General features: G+C 37.9%; 1 protein-coding gene across 4 annotated transcripts in view; it reads left to right on the top strand.

Annotated features, from left to right (window-relative positions):
- Nucleotides 1-19,461, top strand: part of AKAP7 (A-kinase anchoring protein 7) — a 142,300-nt gene that overhangs the window by 46,047 nt on the left and 76,792 nt on the right. For all 4 annotated transcript variants that reach the window (XM_036120829.2, XM_036120827.2, XM_078054718.1 and 1 more), the window contains exon 6: nucleotides 11,706-11,818. In XM_036120829.2, the coding sequence (XP_035976722.2) occupies nucleotides 11,706-11,818 (113 nt within the window). The remainder of the gene's footprint in view (nucleotides 1-11,705; nucleotides 11,819-19,461) is intronic.

Below are 19,461 nucleotides of genomic sequence, written 5' to 3'. Positions count from 1 at the left end.
CAGTCATGAAGTTATGTGTTCTTTTAAGACTTTATAGTTTTAGCTCCTATGTTTAGTTTAGTCTTTGATCCATTTTGAGTTAATTTTTTGTACATGGTATAAGGTAAGGGTTTAACTTCATTCTTCTACAATGTGGATATCCAGTTTTCCCAACACTATTTGTTAAGAATGTCCTTTCCCCACTGAATGGGTCTAGGCATTTTTGCTGAAAACCATTTGACCATATACAAGAGGGTTTATTTCTGGGCTCTTTGTTCTGTTCCATTGGTTTATAGGTTTACCTTTTTGCCAGTACCACACTGTTGTGTGTTTTTCCTTTTTTTATATAATTTTATATAATTTTTGTATAATTAACATATATACAGTATTAGTTTCAGGTATACAATATAGTGATTCAACAACTCTATACAGTACCCAGTGCTCATTATGGTAAGTGTACTCTTTAATCCCCATCACCTATTTCATCCATCCCCCCACCAACCTCCCCTCTGGTAACCATCAGTTTGTTCTCTATGGTTAAGAGTCTGTTTCTTGGTTTGTCTCTCTCTTTTTTATCTTTGTTCATTTGTTTTGTTTCTTAAATTCCACATATGAATGAAATCATATGGTATTTGTCTTTCTCTGACTTATTTCACTTAGCATTATACTCCCTGGTTCTATCCACGTTGTTGCCAATGGTAAGATTTCATTCTTTCTTATGGCTGAATAATATTCCATTGTATACCGTATCTTCTTTATCCATTTACCTATCAATGGACACTTGGGCTGCTATTGTAAGTAACTATTTACTTATTATTTAATTTATTATTTATTTATATTTGTTTTCATATTATTATTTATTATTTATGGCTATTGTAAATAACGCTGCAATAATCATAGGGGTACATGTATCCCTCTGAATTAGTGTTTTTGCCTTTTTTGGATAAAGACTCAATAGTGCAATTACTAGGTCGTAAGGTAACTCTATTTTTAAGTTTTTGAGGGACCGCCATACTGTTTTCTGGAGTGGCTGCACCAGTTTGCATTCCCACCACCAGTGTAAAAAAAAAAAAAGAGGGTTCCTTTTCCTCTACATTCTCACCAACACCTGTTGTTTCTTGTGTTTTTGATTTTAGCCATTCTGACAGGTGTGAGCACACTGTTTTGATGACTGTAGCTTTGTAGTAAATTTTGGAACGAGGAAGTGTGAGACTTCCAACTTTGTTCTTCTTTATTAAGAGTTTTTGGCTATTTAGGGTCCCTTGAGATTCCATATGAATTTTAGGATGATTTTTTTTTTTCTATTTCTGCAAAAAGCATCATTGGAACTTTGGTAGGAATTACATTAAATCTGTAGATGGCTTTGGGTAGTATTGCCATCTTAGTGGTATTAGGGCTTCCAGTCCCTAAATGTGAAATGTCTTCCATTTAGTTGTGTCTTCTTCAATTTCTTTCAGCACCATTTTGTAGTTGTCAGTCCTTTGCCTCCTTGTTAAAGTTTTTCCTTAGTATTTTATTATTTTTGGTACTATTGTCAATGGAATTGTTTTCTTAATTTCTTTTTCAGATTGTATTATTGATCTTTTATAAAACTCATTTCAAATGTCATTTCCAAAATAAAGGCTTTTCTGACTTCTTCAAAATAGAAATGACCATTTTCTCTCCTAATCTCCCCTATATTCCATAGATGGATATTTACTGTAGAAACTGTAATATGTCACTACATTTGATTGTTTAGAAATCAATGTTCCTCAACTAGAGTGAACGCTCTTTGAGGGAATCTTTCATCTTTGTCTCCCCAGAGCCCACTATGTAATAGAGGCTCAATAAATATCTTTTAAATGGATATGTAAACCAGTGAAAAATGTCTGATGTAAACATAAAAGTATAATTGAAAGAACATTTAATACGTAGTCTCTCTTCCCTTATTTATATTCATGTCTAAATCTTTGTATGACAGTAAAATCCAGTCCTGGTGTCTAGAATCCCTGATGAGGGTGTGCCTGGGTGGCTCAGTCATTTAAGCATCTGACTTCAGCTCAGGTCATGATCTTGGGGTCCTGAGATTGAGCCCCACATGGGGCTCTTTATTTGGCAGGGAGTCTGTGTGTCCCTCTCCCTCTGCGCCCCACCCCCACTTGTGCTCTCTCTCACTCTCTCTCTCTTAAATAAGTAAAGAAATTCTTTAAAAAGAAATGGAATCCCTGATGGATGATGTACCAGCATTCTCTGACAATTTATTTGGCCTAGCTGGTTGTTAGGATAAGGAGAGGGACTTGAGAGATCATTTGTAATGGCCTCATCATTTTTACTGTCAAGGTTAAGTGACCTGTCCAAGAACACAAGTTGAATAATAGGAGAACTGGGCCAGTGTTGGAATGCTCAGTCTGGGTCTCCTTCCTCTACTGCAGTGGAACGAATGGGATGCCTCTGGCATCAAGGTGTAATTTTAAAGACTCGCTCTTAAGAATGAAACGTTTTAAAATTCTATTTGACAGTTTTACACAGTAATCAACTGGAAATATATGCTTAAAATGATGAGTGTAAAAATTTTAAAATGAAGTTCGTTTCAACATTATGCCTGCTGTTATGTATCAAATAACTTACTAAAACCATCTAAAAACGGAACACTTTAAGGAGCATATGGAAACAAGAATCCTTTAAATAGTAATAACAGGAACGACAAAAACAGTTGTATGGCTTTTACTTAAAGTTTTAGATGGCTAAAAAGTGATTCTAAAATTTTATTGAGATCTTTCGTATTATATGTGACATAGTTTTACTGTAACTTACAATGGTATAAGAAAGTATCTTCCAGATGGAAAGCAAGAAAAGACCTTATCACCTCCTATTGTATGGTGTATTGTCTAATCACAGATCAGTCTTCTTAAAACTAAAATCCAACTTATTATTTCTGTTGCATCTAGAATAGAATATTTAATCTTAAGAATATATTAGGACTACCTAATTTACATTTCGTATTCTAGACTATTTTTATTAATAAATTTCTTTGTATACCTCAATAAAAAAATAAACCTCTTTGTGATTATTCTCAAATTATATATCATGCTATCATATAACTATCCCTCACAATGTTAGAAACAGGAAAAAATAGCAAAAGAAAAGAAAAGGAAAGAAATTTATAAGAACATGTATATAATTAAAAAAATATGATTTTATTAAAATTGATCTGTCATGGTTTACTTTCAGACAACTTTTAGCAATTTCTTTACATTTTAGAAATACTTAAGAGTTGCTACATACTTAAAAGTTCACGTAAAGAAAATCTCCTATGTAAAAATATGTATATTTAAAATTCAAAAAACAGAGAACACTTCCTAGTACTTAACACGGTCAATAAATGTTTGCTGAATAAAACAAACTGGCCTAAACAGGTAAAACTGTAATGTATTTGTTAGGATTATAAAATATTGTTTCTTTATTAAATTATTCATTTCAGTCTTCTTTTATATAGCCAAGTCTCCTGGTGTTTAAAATACATTTTACAAAATTGTTCTTCAGACATTTTGCATCTTTAACTATGAGGTAAATTATATTATTTAGGAAGTGTTTTTAGCTGACTTTTGAAGGATGTCTGATATATTTGCTGTGTGATTTTCTATTTAGTGCTTGAAGGAATGTCTGTGGTACTAGGAGGAATTGAACAATCTCTTAAATTATTCATAAGCTTTTCCTCCAGAACATGAGTTAATGTAGATGAAAAATGACATGTGGTTTTCACACCAGCAAAAACTCTTCTTATCTCAAGAATGGTATTTCCTTAACCATTATCCTGTAGTCTGGCTAAGCAATAGATTATACTGCTAATAGGAATAAAAAACCAATACTAAGAAATATTTTTCAAAAAAAGGCAACAATTTCTTTTTTCCCTATTTCTGTCTACCTAGAGAAAGTACTATACTGGAAAAATACATTAATAACAAATTATATGTGCTTTGTGACACATATTATTTAAAACAGTATTGTGAATAGATATCCATTATCAAAGATTTCAGGCCCAGTGAGTAATGAGAACTCCTGGGTCAAAATTTAAAGTAACTGAAACCTTGGGGCTCTTGGGTGGCTCAGGCGGTTAAGCCGCTGCCTTCAGCTCAGGTCGTGATCCCAGGGTGCTGGGATCAAGCCCCGCATCGGGCTCCCTGCTTAGCGGGAAGTCTGCTTCTCCCTCTCCCTTTGCCTGCCACTCCCCCTGCTTATTAAAAATAAAATAAATAAAATCTTAAAAAAAAGTAACTGAAACCAATAGAAATAATATTGTATCTTTACAATCAATTGATGAGATTGTCATATCAAATAAAATAATATGTGAAAGCTAATGTAGATAGTAATGAACAATACAAATGCCTACTATTTTAATTTCTCTTAACAAAACTTCTTTTCTTATATCTTTGTAATTTTTAATAACTCTGAACATTGTTGAGTCCTCTTTATTGGGCCCAGATCTGTCCCCTGAGACTGTAAGCTCTGTGAGAGCAGTGCTGTGTTTGCTGTCGCAAGCAGACTGTGTGTCTGGCACATATGGGAAGTGCTCAGTAAATAGATAAAGAAATGAATTTTTGCTTTCACACCTTCATGCTGTTTCTGTTTTCTGGATTGATATGAATATGTTGCTGAGTTGCAATCAGCAATTCTTCTATGTGATAATTCTTCAAGTACTTGAAGACCTAGAAAATATGCCCTGATCCCTTGAATCAGATCCTAGGAACTTAGTGAGTCCACCATTGTATATGGTAAGCCATCAGACATTGCCAGTATTTGACAATTTTTGACTCATAAAAATGATGGTTTTGCATGATTCAGCCTCATATTTTAACTCGAGGTCTATCTAAAACAGTTGTGGGTATGCCATAATAGAGAGGGTCAGAGCTGGGTTATGAGAGTAGTTGAGGAAAGATATTCCTGCTTATAATTTACGTGAGCCAAAAGATGATAAGTTAATTATAATAGTAGTTGTTATGAATACACTGTTACTGTTTTAAAATATGCATATGCTGGACTGTAGTCTTCTTTTTTAGCTGCCCAGCATCTAAACTCTTCCCCACGGTCTCCCGTGTCACATACCTTCTTCCACAGTTTGCTTTGGTGCTGGGAACATGATCTTGCTTTGGTCTAGACTTTGAATCAGAAGCTAGGACTTTGAACAAAAAAGGACTGTGCAGAATCTGTCCTGGGGACGGGTTGTTTCATCAGTGGCAGGCAGGGGGCCGCAGTTCTGGCCCTCCGTGTGCTGTCACGGTTGCAGGACCCCAGCTGGAGCAGGTGGTGGTGGCCGCGTACCTGTCCTCCAGCATAGCTCTGGACGTCTGCTTGGCCTCCTAGCCTTCCAGCCTGCTCTTCCGTCCTCCCGGTGTTCTTTTTTTTTTTTTTCCTTAAAGATTTATTTGTTTTAGAGAGAGAGAGAGAGCATGAGTGGGAGGGGCAGAGGGAGAGGGAGAGAATCTCAAGCTGACTCCAAGCTGAGCGTGGAGCCCGACGTAGGGCTTGATCCCCTGACCCTGAGATCAGGACCTGAGCCGAAACCCAGTCGGGTGCTCAACCGACTGCGCCACGCAGGTGTCCCCTGGTATTCTTACACATTTCTTCCCTGCTTAACTCAGCCAAAGTTGCCATTTGTTGTTTGTAACTAAGAACAGTGTTGGGTTTTTGTTTTTGTTTTTGTTTTTTTTCCATCTGAATGGTCCATTGCTTGACTTTCTTTATTACCATAGAAGAGAGAGGAAAAACCATTTGCTGCTATGACCAGCAGTGATGGGTTTTAGGACATGCCTCACATTTACAAATGGTGATCAAAATGTCACATTTAGCACATATTAGCATTTAGTAGATATTATGAAAGTAAAATAACAAACTAAGATTTTGAACTTTATTATTTTTTTAAGATTTTATTTATTTATTTGACAGAGAGAGACACGGCGAGAGAGGGAACACAAGCAGGGGGAGTGGGAGAGGGAGAAGCACGCTTCCCGCGGAGCAGGGAGCCTGATGCCAGGCTCGATCCCAGGACCCTGGGATCATGACCTGAGCTGAAGGCAGATGCTTAATGACTGAACCACTCAGGCGCCCCAGTAAACTAAGATTTTGAACATGTGGGGATAATATTTTGAGATACTGAGTTTTTCTCCTTGTATTTCTTGTATCCTTTGTTCTGTGCCTAGCCGCCTCCCGGACAATGGCACCCATGTTCTCAGAAGAGAGAGAATATAGCAAGAAAAACAGAGAAAGGCTTTGGGATTTCAACACCTAAGCATAGTGATACATTTTTCCTGCTTTGATGCTAGAAAAGATTCTCAGTGTCAGGCAAAGAAGAGAGCTAGAGGCCAAGGTAGAATATGAGTTCTTGCCTTTCCATCATCCCCTGAACAGAACAGCAGAAACTCACATCAGTCCGAGAGCAGGAGAGACCCTGTGCCTTCCTCCTGGGGTGTGTTCATAGCGCCAGCGAGCCAGAATTCCCTCTGCTTCCAGAGTGGCGGTGGAGGTGAAGTGAGGCTGGTATTGGGTGGTGGGTGGCCTTCTAGGGTTCTGACCTTTCAACCTTGGCCCCAGGAAATTCCATTATTTTCGTGTGCTCAAGAATAGCAAGGAAGTGGTAAAGGGCCTGAGACAGGTCCAGCGAGTTCCTGCTTGCCCTGGTATGGTGTGATGATCCATAGAATAAAATCTTGCATACCTGAGAGGGCACAGAAGTGGCAGAGTCATTATATATGGGAATGAGGGAGAGTCCAGCTACAAAACCAAGCATGGTGCATGTCTCAGGAGATGCCAGATGGTGACCCAAGAGCCAGGCGCTACAACCATTCTGACACCCCATTAGCTACCTTCCCTTCAACTAAAATACAGCTCTAGGGAAGGAGCAGAGCACTTTCAATTGCCTGAGATTAAATTTCTTCCACTAGGAAGAAATGTATATTCTAGCTGAAATATAGATGAATAAAGAAAGTTACTCACACACATAAATTTTCTTGCTTAAAACCCCCAGAATTTCCCACCATACTGAGAATAAAATCTGAAGGTTTTACCATGCCCCCCTAATATTCCTGCCTACTTCTCTAAACCCATTCTTACCTCTTCCCCAAATGCTGACTCACCCTGCTCCAGATATCCTATCCTTTTTAATCCTTTTTACTGTTTCTGGACCTACTAAACAGTCTTCGTAAGTTCTTCCTTCTGCCTTGAGTACTCTTCTCCCCTCTGGTGGCTTCTCAATGGTCTCCTCTTCAGAGAGGGCTTCTCAGACCGCCATATCTAACATCAAAACCTCTTTTCTTCCACATCACTTTGTAGATCCTTCACCTGCTTTATTTTTCTTCATATCACTGATCAATACCTGACAGCACCCAGCATGTGTGGACGTTCCCTGAGGGCAGGGGATTTGCTTTGTGCATTGCTGTTGTTTCCACACTAATTATTTGCTGAATGAATGAGCAAATGACCAGATCTGAGTTTGTCAACTGCAGTTCATAAGTGCAGTACAAGTTTTAAAATAAGCTAACCAGATTTTACCTTGTATTTAAGAAATTTTCTTAGAGGGGCGCCTGGGTGGCTCAGTCAGTTAAGCGTCTGCCTTCGGCTCAGGCCATGATCCCAGGGTCCTGGGATCGAGCCCCGAGTCAGGGTCCCTGCTTAGTGCTAAGGGAGCCTGCTTCTCCCTCTCCCTCTGCCCCTCCCCTGCTCACACTCCTCAGATAAATAAATGAGTAAATCTTAGAAAAAAAAGTAAAATAACTTAGAGGGGAGAAAGAAGATTTTAAATCCTTTTTTAAAAAGTTTATTTATTTTAGTAATCTCTACACCCAGTATGGGGCTTGAACTCATGACCCTGAGATCAAGAGTTGCATGCTCTTCCACTTGAGTCAGCTAGGCCCCCCAAGACTTTAGATTCTTCACATAGGAGGTAGCATGAACGTTGTAGTCAGTTAGATTTGAGTTCAAATTCTATCCTCACCACGACTTAGCTCAGTGATCTTTGAGTAAGCTATTAACATTTCAGAGTCTCAGTTCCTTAATTTTTAAAAATGGGAATAATAACTTACCTCTTAGGGTTATCTGGAGGCGTAGATGATCAAGCCTACATAAAACAGCTAGCACAAAGGTGATGTTCAATTCAAATTCAATAGGTACTATTAAATACCCATAGATGCTAAGCACGTGCTCCAGACACTGTGGGTACTTAGCTGATTAACTCCTAAGCTCTGCTCCAGGAGCTTCTCTCCTGGGAGGGCAGGTCCTCTTCCCTGCTTTTTATCCTTCATGCCAGCCGGCATACCAGATATCACTGATGGGGCTAATAATTACGTCATTGGTAAAAAGAAGGCATCTGTTTGAATTTTCTCTTGTGCAGGTATTTCTGTTTTGAAGCTCTGCTCTTCTCTGTTATTTTATTACTTTTGTATGGACCAGTCATTACAGCAAACCCTTCTTTTTCTCAGAAAGGATACCATTGTATCTTTGTTTTGTTCACTCCCACATCTTTTTTATTTCGGGTTCCCATTCAAAAAAACTGAAGTCTTACACTATGTAAAAAATAATCAGATTGGATGGAAATATATTTGGTTTTGTTTTCATCCAGTTATTTCTGGTTATAATTCTATGTATCATTAGTAATTTCCAGATTCCAACAGAATTGGTGGTTAAACTAAAGCATTCTTATGACTCTAGTATTTAGTATTGTGTTAAAAACATCTTTTATTTTTTAGGACACATTTTCTGGAAATACTAGATAATCTCCCACTAGGTTCATGATTTTTAATTGTTAGAAAAATTAAAGCATATTTAACATTGATAAGAAATAAATGAATTTAAAAGGAACAATTTTTCACTAAACATTTGGATTGGATGTGGTTTTATTTGAGATTCAAAGACATTTTTTTGCCTTATATTTCACCTGTTTCTATTTTTTGATGGACATCACTGGCAGGATTATTGTTACTAAAGGGACCCTCTCTGTGTGTTTTTGAGCATTGATTTTTCAAACTTTCAAACTTTTCAAAATTGGGTAAATGTTGGAATCCTTTTAGAAAATGAAAAGCTACTTAGAAGCGCATGCATGAAACAGGGGAGCTTCTCTGACCGAAACCAGTGTGTGTGTGGGCGTGGTGGAAGATGACAGAATGCCCTGCCTTACTTTTCCTCATTCAGTTGCTGGAGCAGCTTTTGTGCCCTTCACTGACCTTGGTTTAAGCTGGGGTTTTATCCAGCTTGAAACATGGTCAGAGTAGGAGCGACGGCATCTGGATTCCAGTTCCTTCTTTACTACTAATAAGGAGGGTGACTTTGAGCATCAACTCCTTATGTTTCAGTTTTCTTATCTTTAAAATTAACTTAGGTATTAGCCCTACCTGATTTTGAGGTAGAAAGAACAAATGTAAAGTTGTTTACCAAAGATCTTTGAAAAGTATGAATTTTTCATACATACAGCAAAGAATTCTATTTGTGCATTCCAGTATGATGCTCGTGCACTTGTAATAATGTTATATTGCTAATGTCTAGTCAGTTATTGTGCTTATTTAGTTTTTTTTAACTTTTTTTATTCAGAAGTAATACATGCTCGTTGTAACCACTCAAACAATATACAGATGTATAAAGAAAATGTTACTAGTCTCCTGTATCTCTATTCAATGTCAACCCTCATCCTAAGGTATTTTATACCATTTTTATGCTAATAAAGCATAGAGAATTTTTCTTCTTTAAATAGGCCATGAAATCATATTATTGTTATATTAACCATGCAACTTGCCTTTTTTTGCTTAATAGATCATGGGCATCTTTTCAGGTCAATATGTGTAGCTCTGATTCTCTTTTTCTTATGATAGTCCTTAGTATGCTGTATGGTAATTTAATGACCATTTCTTTATTGATGAGGTTATTTCTACTTTGTGTGAATTCAAACATTGCTAAATATCTTCTATATAGAATTTTATATGCTGATAATTTTATTTTTGTGTATTTTCCTAGAATTAAATTTGCTGGTTCAAATACTTGTGCAGTTTAAATTTTAAAAATTATTGCCTAGATTATTTTCTGTCATGGTTGTGGCAACTCTCATTCCCCAACAGGCATTATTTCTTCAAATATTTTCTCTGTCTTCCTCTTGCCTCTTTTTTAGGGACTTCACTTATACATATATTAGACAACTTGCAGTTACCCCACACTTACCGATGTTCCTTTTCTTTTTTCTTTTCTTTTCTTTTCTTTTCTTCCTTTCCTTTCCTTCCCCTTTCCGTTCCCTTTCCTTCCCCTTTGCTTCCCCTTCCCCTTTTCCTTTCCCTTTCCTTTCTTTCTTTTTTCTCTCTGTATTTTATTTTGGGTGGTTTCTATTGCCATGTCTTCAGGGTCACTAATGTTTTGTCCTACAATGTCTAATCTGTCATTATATCCAGTTTATTTTTCTCTAGACATTGCAATTTTTATCTCTATAAACTTGATTTGGGTCTTTTTTATATCTTGCATGTCTCTACTTTTTGAACATAAAGAAAACAGTCATAATAGCTATTTTGATTCTCTTATCTTCTGACTCTAAAATTTGTGTCAGTTCCCTTTGGTGAATTGATTTATCTCTTCATTGTAGGTCACATTTTCCTGTTCGTTTGAATGCCTGTATGCATTTTTTATTAGATGCCAGGCATTATGAAGTCTGCCTTGTTGGGTTTGGATAGTCTACTTCTTGGGCTTTGTTCTGGGACACAATTAAGTTACTTGGAGACAGTTTTTTTCCTTTTGGATCTTGCTTCTAAGATTTTTTAGATGGGACTAGAATAGTACCAGTTCAAAGCTAATTTTTCCCCACTACTGAGGTAAGACCTTTCTGTTCATTCTACCCAGTTTCCTAGAAATCTCGAGGTTTTTCCAGCCTGGCTCATGGGAACAGACAATTCTCCTGCGCCTGTATGAGCACTGGGCACCGTTCCCTCTAATCCTTTTGAATGTGTTTCCCCATCCTCAGGTAGTTTCCTAACAAATATGCACTGGTCTATACTCAGCTGAATAATCTAGGGCAACCCTCTGTAGATCTGTGGGGTTTTCTCTCTGCACAGGTCTCACTTTTCTAGGAATCTTGCCTGTGAGCTGTAGATACCTTTGCCTCCCCTACTTTCGGCTCTTTTTGCTCGACCCAGTGAGATGACTAAGCTCCACCTGGGTTTCTCCTCCTTGCACAGGGGCCTAGACACTCAAGGATGAAAGCTGGGCAGTTGAAGGGCTCACCTTGTTTGTTTCTCATCTCTAAAGGATCACTGACCTTCATTGCCTGATAAGTAGAGTATCTTACAAACCATCATTTTATATACTTTGTCCTTTCATTGTTTCAGATGGGAGGGTAAATCTGATTTCTGTTATTCCATCTTGGTCAGAAGTAGAAGTTTTAGATCTTATGGGTTACAGATAAACTAGTCCTTTTTATGCGTATGGGCACTGCTAGGATATTCAGTGAAAATCAGCATCATATCAGATAAACGCTTATTTCATTTATTAAATGTTTCCTTTTCAAATTGTTGCTTTTGTATGCTTAAAGTTTGAAATCTCTGCAGATTTAATAATATGTTGTCCTACACATTGTGGTTTTATTCTTTTTTTAGAAAATAATATCTCATACAGGTATATAAAGTATTCTTCATTATAAAATAATTTGTTATTTTTTGAATTGCCATTTTTATAATAAAAGATAGCCATGTGTTACAGTAGCATTTTTGTGTTTTTATTTTCTTTAGAGGCTGCAAAAAGGACATTTCAAGAAAAGGGCATTTTGGCAGGAGAAAACAGGAGTTTTAAGCCTCACTTGACTTTTATGAAATTGTCCAAAGCACCATGGCTCCGGAAGAAGGTGAGTGAACATTTTGATTGTAAGCCTTATGTTACCAGCTACACCAGCCTTACTAAGCATGCTCGGGGCATGAGTGACATTTGTAGTGGTTCTTGACACCCTACCACTCTGGGTCCTGGGATTCGAAGTCAGTTTGTTTTCCACTCCCAGGGATGCTGAGTTGGCTCGCGAGACTCCATGGAGGCTCTTCCAGCTGTGCCCTCCTTTGCCACTGGGGCTCTTCTACCGCATCCTCTGCCAACATTTAGCTGCATATTCGGACCAACATTTCCTGATGCTGCTTCTCATGCCACTTCATCCCTTGAAGAGCATCGAGGCAGGGCCAGGGTCCCGTTTTACTGCTTTCTTTGCTTCTGGTTGTTTGCAGCCTGCTGCCCTCCAAGCTTCCTCCTCTGGCCTGCATACCCAGGTGCTGCTCACTGGAACTGGGTTCTTCATGGTGGGACAAGCTTCTTTACCCCCCTTTATCCAGCTCTTTCAAGATTTCCAGAAGACAACCTTGTGCTTTTAGCAGTTGTCTCCACTGAGGGCTTGGAACAGGTGTTCCATGGACTGGGCAAGAGGGTAATTGAGGAGCCCCGATCCCCTCGTTACTTGAATGTACTTCTCCCTGAGGATGGGCAGAAGTGACATGAACTGAGAGATGTGTCTCTTGACCTCCCAAATCTCAGGGTGACTTTCTGCCTTCCCAGGCCACCCCCTCCTCCCTCAGTTTGAGGTAACTTTTGGTTTTCTTCTGATTCGTGAGCTTTTCTCCTAGAATCCTAAGGGCACCCTTCATTGTTTTTCCCATTTCGGCCTAGGGAGCTTCTCATGCAAATTTAGCCATCTGCTGACCTGCTCTAATATACCAGAGTTTTGGAGATAGGCATGCAGATTAATATTTGTTCCTGCTCTCCATGACCCCTTGCTGCAGTTAAGACTGATTTGCAGCTCTATAAATGAAGGTCATGTTTATTAGTAAGTAGATCTCTTTTCTAAATTGGGTACCTATTGTATTTAATGTCTCTGTGCACAGAAAGTCTTTTTGATCTTTTAAAACATGTGTTTGGGTGATTGGCCATCCTGTAGTTGTGCAAACTATTGTGAATACCTTTTCAAAAAGATATGTTGCATGGTTTTTTTTTTTCTTTTGATAACTATGCCCCACATTCAATAATAACTAAATCAGGTACCATTCCTGAATATTTAGGTAAAAATAATTTGTGTAAATAATAGATTTTGAAATTTGGAATAACAGCTGACAAAACTTGCAGACTGACCGTTTACTTCTTTACTCGTTATCTTTCTTGTTTTGCTTTCAAATGGATTGTCCTCTTCCCAGTGATTTCACACTTAATCACAGAATGACAAATCAGTGGTGAAGGTAATATGCACATTTCAAAGTGTTTCTTTGTCTGTATGGTATTAACTTTTACTTGAGAGCACACAAGGACATTTATCACAGGAGTGTTTAAACTACTCTAGAATCTGAATTTTAACATTTCAGACTAAATTTAAATGATTTCTTGGCAGTTAATTTCCCAGAATCTGCTCCCTTATTTTGTAGAGCAGGGATACGAGACTTACAAATGTGAAGTGGCCCATTCTTCCCTGACAGAGCCCTGTGTGGAATCCATCTTATCCCTTTCCCAGGCCCAGATTCTTCTCTCCCACTGGCCACATCCAGTTCATCCCAAATTAATTTCTGTCATCACGTGAGGAGCTCCCTGGCCCAAGCCATATTAATTCAACCAATATTTACTGCATTCTTAATACGTGCCAGACATGGGCTGCTGGGCCCAGAGTTATGATCAAAATAGAAACAGTCCCTGCCTGAATGGTATATACAATCTAAATCAGGGGTGCCTGGGTGGCTCAGTCGTTAAGCATGTGCCTTCGGCTCAGGTCATGATCCCAGGGTCCCGGGATCGAGCCCCGCGTTGGGCTCCCTGCTCAGCGGGAAGCCTGCTTCTCCCTCTCCCACTCCCCCTGCTTGTGTTTCCTCTCTCACTGTGTCTCTCTCTGTCAACTAAATAAATAAAATCTTTTAAAAAAATCTAAATCAGATTGTATTTTGTTTAGATTAGAAAGCTTAATCTTTAGAAAATAAAGTATTACCTCACTGCCTTTCAGAAAGCCAAATGAGAAATTTCTCTTTTCAATAATAGAATGACTCCATTCCTATGTACCACTCTGATGTCCAGTATTTCTGAATGCTTAAGAAAGTATATTTTAAACTTTGGGATTCATGTGTCAACGCCGAAGCTGCAGATTTCCACCCTCTAGCTTCAGATCTGGAGTTATACCTAAAGATCGTGACTTTTGATGTTTGATCAGTGCTACTGATGATTCTGATCCAGATTCTCTGTAGACTATTCAGAGACCTGCAGGTGTAAATAAATAGCCAACATTTTCTTTATGCACTTGTTCCACTGTAAAAGTTAAAGCCAGTATGAAAAGGTATCATGCATAAAAGTGCATTTTTATTATGCTTTTTGGTTTGGAATACAGATTATTTGAAAATATGTGTTTCTTCAGTCTCTTTCTTCTTAACTTTTTAGCTTTCCAACTATCCTCCTTTCTCAGCACTAATTCTCTATTGGGTTTTTATTCGGGTTCACGCATTTGTAAGGGAGTGGACATTGATAGGATCAGTAGTGGAATGTATTGCTAGTGTTCAGTGTTGTTTAGATTGATAACAAAATAAGAGAGAGAGAGAGGTAGGAAACAATAGGTTTTTATCACTGGAGTGTTAAAAGTTTGTCTTATTTCAAGTACTTTATTTTAAAAGTGATTTTAATTATAAAAGTATTAGGTGAATATTTGGTGATTGTAAACAGTCCAAATAGATGCAAACCTATAGAGTGATATATACGATTTTTCCTTCAGCACCACCCTACCGCCCCCTTCTTCCCAATATAATTTCTCTGTCTGCAGGTTACCACTACTAGTATATTCTTCTGACTTTTTCCTATACACTGCAAACGTATATAGGTGCAAATACCTGCATATAGTTTCTTTAAAACAGAAATAAATATACATTATTTCGATTTATCATAATTTATTCTCCCCTTGATGAATAATTACATTAATTTCTGTTTCTTTGCTAGCACAAACAGTGCTGCAGTAAGCATCCATGTTCATTTTCCTTTGGGTAGACATGCCAATATTTCGAAGAACCCATTTCTTGAAATGGAGTGTCAAGGTTAAAGGGTATTTTATATTTCAGCTTTTCAAAAACACCGTAAATTGCCTTTTAAAACAGTGGCCCCAATTTATACTTCCAACTACATTGTATTAGAGGAACATTTGTTAGGATAAGCTTGTGGTAGAAGGACCATCAAAGATTATGAATGGTGGCTTGGTATGGCCCTTTGAGTTGTGAATTAAACAATTCCCATAAAGAAAGTTAAAATATTCATATTCTTTAACTAAGAGGTTCATGCTGCTGGGATTATCTTAAACAAATAATTTTTTTATTGAGATAAAATTGATATACAACATGGTGTAAGTTTCAGGTGTACAACATAATGATTTAATATATTAATATATTGCAAAATGATCACCGTAATAAGATCAGTTAACAAATCCATCACCTTATATAGTTACCTTTTTTTGTTGTTGTTGTTGTGAGAACTTTTAAGACCTACTTTTAGTAACTTTCAAATATACAATATAGTATATATATTTTTTACAATATAGTATTTTTAACTATTATCACCATGTTGTACACTATATCCCCAGGACTTATTTATTTTATAACTAAGAAATAATTCTAAAGAAGAAACTCTTTATGTATAAAGATGTTTACTGAAGCAGTATCCATAATAGAGGAAAAATTAGAAATAACTTCCATTACAATGAGGGAATTTTTAGGTCAATTACGACAAATCGTATCAATGATTTAAGAAGCTATTAAAATAGATAACTTATAAGAACTGTGGAATAGCATAAAAATGTAAACCATAATTAAAGTTATATAAAGATAGTTTCCTTGGGTTTGCCTTCAACACAGCTTAATGTGCTTCCTTGTAATTTTGGAGGTAAAAGATAGGTTCCAACAATTGCTCTTTTAGCCCTTAATTCTTCTGGTAGATCAGTGAATACAGCTGATCTTAATGTCACCTGGAATATAGTAGATTCCCCTTGACACACCCAGAATTTCTCTCTTGGTTGGTTAGGGGTTTGCTTAGGTTCTGAGGAAGAGTGGAGCCTTTGGGGGCTGATCATAGATATGGTGATGGGGCAAGTTAGATGTCTCCTGAAAATCAAGGGTAAAGGGAAGCCACAAGATGCAGAAAACTTGAAGGTTTTCCATGATCTTGAGGAGTGTTCTTTGAGTTTCTGGTATGGATGGGTGATGCATAGTGAAAGTATCTAGAAAAGAGCTAATGATGTCTTCCACTAAGATGCTCTGTTTTGAGGTGGTGTACTCTTTATATTTCAGTTTGACCTGCTGGAAGGCCAACCGGAAATCATTTTTTGTAGCGGGTGGATAAATACTGGTGTACTCCTAAGATACTGGTGGTTCTGTTGTCAGGGTAGACATGATAATTATTAGTAAAAATGGGTGTTCTGGGTAGAGAAGTGCCCTGGATCTTTATAGGCCAATTCTGAGATAGTTAAGATGATCCATTCATTATTATCTACAGGAGCTGTAACCTATTATTCTGTGATAGTACCTCAGTTTTTTTTTTTTTGCCATATATTGGTTATTTTTTATGGTCTAAAAAGCTGTTATCCATGCCAGTGTAAAAAAAAAAAAAAAATCAGAGTTGGAGCCATAATTGGTCTGTTCATGAAGGTAAAACATCTCCTTGACATAAAAGATGTGGACAGATGTCAGGTGCAGGGGATGAGTGTTTACCACCACTGGAATGGTCATAAAGATCTAGTGTGAGGATTTCCCAGTGGTGTTGAGTGTAGACTGCAGAAGTTCCTAGGCTTCTGGGGTGCCATCCTCTGGTAGGCTCCTATTTGTAGGTAATACCATTTAATAGAATTAACCAAAAGCCCAGTGGGATAACCAAAAGTTCTATAGATTGTGATCAGAATTTTGAAAATACAGAAACTCTTCTTCACATTTCCTGATAGGGATCTTCCTGTGCTACAGCATGGTATTCTGGTTCCCAAGCTTAGAACTGAGTTCTCTACTTTAGATTCTGAGAAATTTAAGATTTTTCTTGGCATCATATATTTTTCTAACACTAGGAGGCATTTAGTCAATGTGTTTCGCACATACTTAGTTGCATGAAATTCCAGTAGGGTATATTGCATAAGAGAATATTGAAAGCAGTTACTGTATATTTTAAAGCTAGTTTGATTATCATTGTGCTTTTAGAGTTGTAGTTTCTATCATTAAATAAATGGAGCCTCAGAGAATCTTATTAAATTACCACATGTCTGAAATAGTAACTAAAATTAAAGTTCTTTGTGTAGTTTTCTTGGAATATATTTGTTCTACATTGTTACTCTGCAACTTGTTCACCTCCATGCTTTTTATACTGCCCTTCTTGTAGATACATTTTTCTCATCGAGTGACCTTGTATTTCTGTGATTTAACCATTGCAAAAGCTGGTTGGTTAGAAGTGTGTGCTAACACTTGGTGGCAGAAGAAGACCAGTTTCAAATCAAACACATACCTTAATGCAGATCTAGATTCCTTAAGAAATAAATGTGATCTTTTCATGGATAAATCAGTTGTTTTTAAGCATTAATTATTCTCTGGTCTTTTTCCATACCTTTCCTGATCTGTGACTATTTCAAATTACTAATGTGGCACTAAACTATCAAAGCTATAGTTTATTAATTGGCACTTCCTTGTATCAGCTCTTCACAGAGTTAGACAATGAGAGAACTTTAGAATGAAAGAAGTGATCTCCTTTGAAATTGTTATAGCTATTACTGTCACTTAGATGGGTTTGTTTTGAATGTAGGATTTGATATGCCCAAAACACGGGTGGAGGGGTGGTTATTGGACCCTAAGATGATGAGGCTGAGGGGAAGTAGGGAGGAGGATACAGGGTAGTCATCAGTAGAAATGGCAATGGGAAGTGGAAAAGGAGAGCATATGGACGAAGGTTGTGTTCTAACAGTATAGTTAAGGGGGAAAACTCAGTCCCTGAATTCTTTGGGGATTCAATATACAGGACCGAGATTGTAAGACAAAATCTTCACATACTACCAGTATTTACTCTTCTGTTTTTAGCAGTTAGCACATTTTCTCAGGAATTTTTTAAAAGATTTTATTTATTTATTTGAGAAAGAGAGATCATAAGCAGGGAGGAGGGGTAGAGGGAGAAGCAGACTCCCCGCTGAGCGGGGAGCCTGATGCGGAACTCGATCCCAGGACCCCGGGACCATGACCTGAGCTGAAGGCAGACGCTTAACTGACTGAGCCACCCAGGTGCCCCTCAGGATTTTGTTAAATGGGCTGATCTAAGTTAGCTGAAGTTAGCTGCCACTCACTTTCCTGGGTCTGCATGATAATGTGCCTTTATAAGCCATTTCAAAACTCAGGAATACTAGTTTAGTGTAGGAATAGAAGACTATTCCTTCTCAAGGAGGTCTCTGTGATAAATTTGAAGGAGCATGAGTTTTCTTGTTTTAGCTTTGTTGTTTAGCATTGGACAAATCTTTTAACTTCTCTTGACCTTTGCTAACTCATAGTTAAAGAAGGAGTGTAGTCTTACTGACCCCTGACTCCTGTGCTATTCTGAAATGTCTATAAGGTCAGCATTTTGACCAAATAGGCGAATTTGGCTTCACATAGAGGTTTTTTTGGTGTTTTTTGTTTGTTTGTTTGTTTTTTAAAACCTCAGATAGGTTTTCTTATACGCAGAAAGGAGGAAAGTCTTTAAGTATAAGAAGATGGTGGCAACATAGATTTGGATCTTTCCTTTCTGCTCCTGGAAACCGCATAGAGCAATAGAGACAACGGGGAAAATATCACAAGCTGCATCTTCAGTGAAACTAGGAGATAGAGAAATCTGTAAAAAGCAAATGATGTGCAAGTATGGCCAGAAGCATTGGGGACCAGCAGGACTTTCATGAGACGCTGCTTCAGGATGGGGAAGACTGTAGAGGGAGGGGCAGGCCCCTAGGTGACAGATCTCAGAAATGATCAGCAAATTCTCACTCCTAGAGGGTGAGGACTCTGCCGTAAGGAGGTAGAGAAAGTGTGAAAGGGGACCCGGGGAGGTGAATCTCAGGAAGCACCAGCTTCCAAAGGGGAGGGAGTCCCTCCCGCAGCAGGGAAGGAGCTCAGGGCTGGCAGCCGAGAGGCAGAGCCCAAGTTCACAATAGTCCCTCCCTGTAGCCGACTAGGAGGGAGCCTTGAGCAGAGGAGCCTGCAAGACTGCCCTGCCACTTCCTTCACCCCCTCCCTGAAAGCGGGCACTGTAGGGATCAACAAGCCCTTATCCTTCCAGACAAAAGCTTGTCTCAAAATATCCTTGGTACAAGGTAAAGCAGATGGCTTCAGTAACTGAGTCCTGGATCTCTCAACGCCGAATGACTTAATTCCTCGTGATTTTTAGTTGTTTTCCAATGTCTTCATATGACCAGGTGCACTTAGATCTAAGGCTAGAGTGGAATTGGATTTTTCTTAATTAAAAATCAGTAAATAAACAAAACACAGCAACACATCTCTTTCCGTTTTA

The sequence above is a fragment of the Halichoerus grypus genome, chromosome 9, assembly GCF_964656455.1.
Source record: "Halichoerus grypus chromosome 9, mHalGry1.hap1.1, whole genome shotgun sequence".
NCBI classification, from domain to species: Eukaryota; Metazoa; Chordata; class Mammalia; order Carnivora; family Phocidae; genus Halichoerus; species Halichoerus grypus.
The sequence above is the reverse complement of the archived record's forward strand: the minus strand, read 5'-3'. Positions and strand labels throughout refer to the sequence as shown.